This window comes from Microcaecilia unicolor, chromosome 10 (genome assembly GCF_901765095.1).
Source record: "Microcaecilia unicolor chromosome 10, aMicUni1.1, whole genome shotgun sequence".
Classification (NCBI taxonomy): domain Eukaryota; kingdom Metazoa; phylum Chordata; class Amphibia; order Gymnophiona; family Siphonopidae; genus Microcaecilia; species Microcaecilia unicolor.
This window is the reverse complement of record NC_044040.1, coordinates 36,839,872-36,845,871: the sequence shown is the minus strand read 5'-3', so window position 1 is coordinate 36,845,871 and position 6,000 is coordinate 36,839,872. Positions and strand designations below refer to the sequence as shown.

At 41.1% G+C, this 6,000-nt stretch overlaps 2 protein-coding genes across 2 annotated transcripts in view; both read left to right on the top strand.

Moving 5' to 3' along the window:
• Nucleotides 1–1,977, top strand: part of LOC115479043 (conserved oligomeric Golgi complex subunit 5-like) — a 93,400-nt gene extending 91,423 nt beyond the window's left edge. Inside the window, exon 7 of the mRNA XM_030216757.1 lies at nucleotides 1,944–1,977. Within this exon, the coding sequence (XP_030072617.1) occupies nucleotides 1,944–1,977 (34 nt within the window). The remainder of the gene's footprint in view (nucleotides 1–1,943) is intronic.
• Nucleotides 1,978–2,562: 585 nt separating this feature from the next.
• Nucleotides 2,563–6,000, top strand: part of SLC26A3 (solute carrier family 26 member 3) — a 39,935-nt gene continuing 36,497 nt past the window's right edge. Inside the window, exon 1 of the mRNA XM_030216756.1 lies at nucleotides 2,563–2,779. Within this exon, the coding sequence (XP_030072616.1) occupies nucleotides 2,563–2,779 (217 nt within the window). The remainder of the gene's footprint in view (nucleotides 2,780–6,000) is intronic.

The window sequence follows — 6,000 nt, the reverse complement described above, 5'->3', positions numbered from 1 at the left end:
CCCAGGAGCCCTGAGACTAAATAAAGTCTTAAGGCCACTTTTTAGTTTATAATTACTAGCTCTTGGAGCAGTTTATGGTAGCCCTTGATTGTGTCACAAAGAAGGAGACAAAATTTGTTTAGGAATCTATAACTCATAAAAGCCAAGAGAGGTGAACCATTCTTACTTCAATTGTAAGACCGTAGGACATTCTCACTGATTAGTCTGGTTTGATAGAGGTTCACCAAAACACTGGGGATCAACGTAACAGGTTTCCTTGGTACAAATGCACACCCTATACTAGAAACCTAACCATTAAAATTAACTAAAACAATCACGTGTAGTATAATAGTGAATGTGCTCAGAATGCCCATGCATGCTACACAGCCGTAACCAGCTTAAAACATAACATTGGGACCCACCAACATAGCACAGCCCTCCCTACCTACCAGTTAAAAAAAACACAATGTTCGATACAGTCACTGTTGTGTTAGATAATAGTAGTGGTGGTACTTAGCTTATAATGTAGATGTCTCATGATGGGGGGTATCCCAACAGGAAACGAGACTGTAGATCCATAGGCATCCTCTCTATTTTTTCTTTTGTGTTTGCTCCTGCTGGTGACGCTAATTATAAAAATCAAAAAATAGTACTCAATCGTGCCATTCAATGTCAGCTGTTCAATGCTTGCACGTTCCCGACAGGCTGCATGTTTCGCCAAAAAGGCGTCCTCAGGAGAATGAGCTTTGCAGAACTCTAAAATCAAAACATAAATGTGTGATCCACTACTATACAACCACAGTATTGCAGATATCAAAAATAATAATAAATCAATATATATTCCTACTTTACATGGAGACTGCAGGAGGCAGACAGTGTTATATCCCCACCCAGTAGGAAAAAACGCCAGCGCATGCGTACACAATATATATCATCAATGACATCACTCCCTATCAATGTCAGCTGTGCGTAATAGTCCACAAATCAATGGTTTTGTTGAGGCCCCTGAGATGTGTAGTTTGCCGATCATAAATAAACTGCGCTTCTTTCCTCAACAACTGAGAAACCACATTGCCACCACTAGTTTGTTGAAGATGAAATAGTACCACAAATAATAAGTCATCCTCACAGTGTCCCATCTCATCCCAATGCCTTACTAACGGGGCTTCATTCTTCTGAATGCGAAGATTACTCAGGTGCTCTCCAATGCGCGTTTTGATTTTACGTTTCGTTTGGCCTATGTACCACATAGTGCAAGGGCATTTTGATGCCATAAACAACACCAACCGTATTACAGTCAGTTTTCCCACGTAACTGTATCATCCGATTGGAAATAGGATGCGAGACTGCTTTAGTTTCCCAAGCATATCTACAGTACGTGCAGCAGCCACATTTACTATGTCCACTTTCCTCCATGGATACAGGCTTCACTCCTCGATACTTAAGTATCTCACCAAGGTTGCGAGATTGTGTATATGAAAATCTAGGTACTGTGGGTATTTTTATGGTTGACCATACAAGGAACACATCAAATCAAATGTGCTCCTAATGATACAATTATGAAACACATACAGCAGAGAAACTGTCATCAATTATTTTACAGGCATCCCCACCCCATCGCACGATAGAGTCCTAGGGACTATTACTGACATCTATACTTAACTTGCAATCAGTAAAGAAATGGGGGCAGCGGTAAACAATGCAAAACGTAGAATTCGGCAGATATACAGCATCATCAAACTGAGATCAACTAAAATCCCTAATCTAAATCATTCCCGCTGCTACTGGCTCAATGGAACCCAGGCTTTCCCCCTCCCCAAACCCTACCCCATCCCACCCATACCCAATCCTGGATAACATGGTATCCGTTACAAAGAGACTGTGTGGTATAATATCCTGATAGACTACCAAGTCCTCAAAGGGAATTTCCACTCCCCTACTTTATATGCTGCCTCTTACAACAGTGTTTCTCAGTACCTATTCTGGAGGAACATCTAGCCAGCTGGGCTCTCAGAATTGCCACACTGAATATGCATGAGCTAGATTTGCATACATCTGAAATCCAGTGTATGCTACTCTATCTCATGGCTATGTTCTTTTCCTTCCACAGTTCCTAGGCCCGATTTAGTTGGCAGGACTTGTTTCCCTTTTCCGTATCCTGTTCCTTCCAGCACCTACACTCCAGTTTTCCTGTTCTGGCTTTGTTACAGTAGTTACTGTGGTATTCAATCCCTCCCTTTTTGTCTTCTGCACAAGAGTCTTACTCCCTTCTCAGGACTTATTTATGATGTTGTTTTGGATATTGTAAACCACTTTGATATTATAACTAAAAAGTGGTCTATCGAATAAGGAGAAAACAAATAGATAAATAAGAATAAATATTCATTGTGGGGATCCTGAAAAACCCAACTGGGTAACTGTGTCTGTGGCATAGGGTTAAGAAACACTGTTCTTGAGTGCCCAAAACACTGGCATGTTCATCCACCCTGAAAATGGATGCACTGCGTGCGATAGGCTGAAATACGTTCTGCAAAGGCCCAAAATAACCACACTGTTGCCCCTTTTCTCAAATCGTTACATTGCATGTTTTTGCTTTCCAAAAAATTGAATGTACACTCACGAGACCCATTTGTTGACTGTCACTTTAAACCTGCTTTCAGCTGCTCTCCTCAGAAAGCCAAGAGAATCGCCTTTACCTTGTTTCCTATTGCCTCCTGGCTGCCGATGTATCGCTTTAAGGAATGGATTCTCAGTGACATCGTGTCAGGGGTCAGCACTGGACTCATAGCAGTACTGCAAGGTAATGTCTTCAAAAGGCTCTTTTTCTTTAATCAACATCTTTTGGGACATAAGCTTACATTATTAAGGAGGGAAGTTATCAACATAGGCTACTGTTAAATCAGGTTATTTTACCATCTTGGGTTATTTTGCCACAAGTCGGGTTATTTTAGCACAGGATCCCATTTAATAACCCAGTTTAACAGTAATCCACATTGATAACTTCCCCCTCCGTCTTTGATTGTTTTTCCAGACCTAAAAGATAGATAACAGGATAGGTAGGAATAGGGATGGCAGAGGGTGAGAAACAGGGAAAAATGGATAGGTGATCAGAAGGTGACAAATCAGTATACGTTTATGATGTATAATGTGTTAGTAAACCCTGATCTTTTTAAGACCTTTCTTGAAGTAGTAGCTTCAGCCAGTCCACACAGGCCCGCAGCGGAATACGGAGACATATGCTGTAGCCAGCCTGTAATAGCTCACTTCTGCAAAATGTGGGAGATACAGGATACAGGGGCTGAGCTGTCCAGATAATAAAGGTAGAGAAATAAATATTTCTTTTGGTCTAACGATTTGAATGTGCCAACTTTGGAAATCTGAATGTGCAGCATCTCTGCTATCTTTGCATTTTGCATGGTAATGGAAAAAATGCATTTCTGTTTTTAGTTCTCCATTGTTGTGCCGCAAGCAGAGTCTAGTTTCTTGGTTTGGTTTTAGTCTGCACATTTTGTGTGGCCGTTTATTCCGTATTTGGTGAAGCGTAGGTGTTACAGACTGCCTGAAAAGTAGGCGCCAGCGCTGGCCGAAGTCTATTTGGGGAGCAGTCGCTCCCCTGGCGCCCCACCTAGCTACACCACTGAGTGAGAATCCACTTGTAAGTACAGGAATGGAACCTACAGAATATATGAAGCAGGAGAAAAAACTCTTTAAAGAAGTATATCAGCAAACAAGGAAGAACACATGGCAAATGCACAAACACAATGAGAATATAAAATGCTACTTCAGGAACCCTATGTGGATCAAGCCTGGACACATGAATGATTCAGGAGAGGAGAACTGAAACTTACGGATTAGAGATTGATAATTGCAGTCAAGGACAGCAGAATATGGACAAGATGGTTCACTGCAAGCATAGAAAAAACTGGTACAACTGACATTTGTAAATTCTGTAAGAAAGAGCTGTAAATGGCTACTGATCTTGTAGAAGTGCCGAAAGCAGAAAATTTACAGAAAGGCGCAACAAGTGGTACATCTAATTCATTGGAAACTCTGTAAACATGATAATATCAATGTACCAGAAAGGCATTGGGATCATGAGCCTAAGAGAATTGTGGAAAATGAAGAGATTATGATAACCTGGGACTTCTCAAACCTGACCGATAAAAGGCTGGATGCAAGAAAACCATAAACACCAGAATGGCGTTGATCATAGAAGTATCATTCCTAAGCGATTACTCTGTGAATCATGTAAAGAGAAAGAGAAGATCTTGAAGAACCAAGAAATGCACTCTGAGACCAAGAAAATGTGGCAGCAAGATACATAAATATTTCCCATTATTTTGGGTGCCACAGGCTTGATCAAAAAAGAATTTTCAAGCACACCTGGATGGGTTGCTTGTACATCTTACGAACTCCAGAGGAGAGCTCTTTTTGGCATGATGCAAGCTCTACAGTGAACGTTATCAGTACATTTGAGAGACTGAGATCATACTCCACATAACCTGTGAGGTTTATTCCTGTTATGGTATGCACAAAACTAACCCATTTGGAGAAATTGCATGGGCTGGGGCTCTGGCATTGAAAAAGAATATTATTTATTCAGAGAGTCTTGATATACCACAAAGGGCCAGGCATGTGACTTCTATGCATTTCCAATAACAACCAACAAAAAAAAGAAAAACAGACACCATAAGGGACAAACATATAGTAAAGCTGAGAGAAACAAAGAGACAAATAATGAAAGCAAACACAAGAGCAGAAGGAAAGGATGGCCAAATATATAAAGAGTTGACAACGCCTTCCTCAGGTATCTACAGAAGAATGACTTGGAGAAGGTCCACGAGTAACTAGCAAAATGAAATAGATGCTGCACCAGTCACAGAAGAGGATATTTGTGAAGAACATGCAGGGCTGAAAGTGGACAAAGCCATGGGACTGGATAGAGTACAACCTAGGATACTGAGGGGGCTCAGAGAAGTTCTGGTGGGTCCCTTGAAGCATACGTTTAACAGATCCCTGGAGATGAGAAAGGTTCCATGTGTTTGGAGAAAAGCAGATGTGGTCCTTCTTCACAAAAGCGGTAACAAAGAGATGGGAAACTACAAGCCAGTAAACCTCACCTCAAATATGGGAAAAGTAATGGAGGCGCTGCTGAAGGTAAAGAATAGTACATTTTGTACAGTCCACTGGGTTGTAAGATCCAAAAGAGCGTGGTTTCACCAAAGGCAAATTGTGCCATATGAATCTGACTGATTTCTTTGACTGGATATGGTGTACTTGGACTTCAGCAAAACCTTTTGATATACTGTAGTTCCTCATAGGAGACACATAATCAAATTAGGGCCCAGAAGCATTCAGATTAGTTTTGGTTTAACCTGGAAAAGTTAATGATGAAACTAGCATAAGAAGAATAATAATATTAATAATAATTATTATAATGGCATGGGAAATGCAACTTTACTAGCAAGTTAAAAACTAAAATCAAAGAGAAAATAAACATTCAGAAACATGAGATATACACTGTAAAATCTAAATTGAACAAGTGGAGAACGTTCCATAGTACATTTTGCACATAATCTTGCTCGCACAACTATTTTGTGGAAATTTTACACTCTTGGAAACTATGCCTAGAGGAAACGATGTGCTATTTCCAAACTGTGCAACTATCAAATCAGCTTGTAAGCCTGCAGATGTAAAGTAACCCTGGGCCTGAAAGCACCATGGGTGATGTGAAAACTGATCTCCCCATCTCTCTATATAAAAGGCAACACCAACGTTCTATGAAGCCTCCAGCCGGAAGTGTGAAGGGGGCGAGATATCCGGTTTCCCTATGAGTGTCTGCCCCGCCCTCTCTGTAACACAGTCAGTGAAGGAAAACAGCAGAGCACGAAATCAAATCGCTGGCTCTGTAACAGTGAAGGACTCAGAGGGGGGAGGGGAGAGAGGCCAGAGGGCAGGGACACACACACTCCCACATGCACACAGAAGAAAACATTGCTAGCCCCCGTTTCATTTGCATCA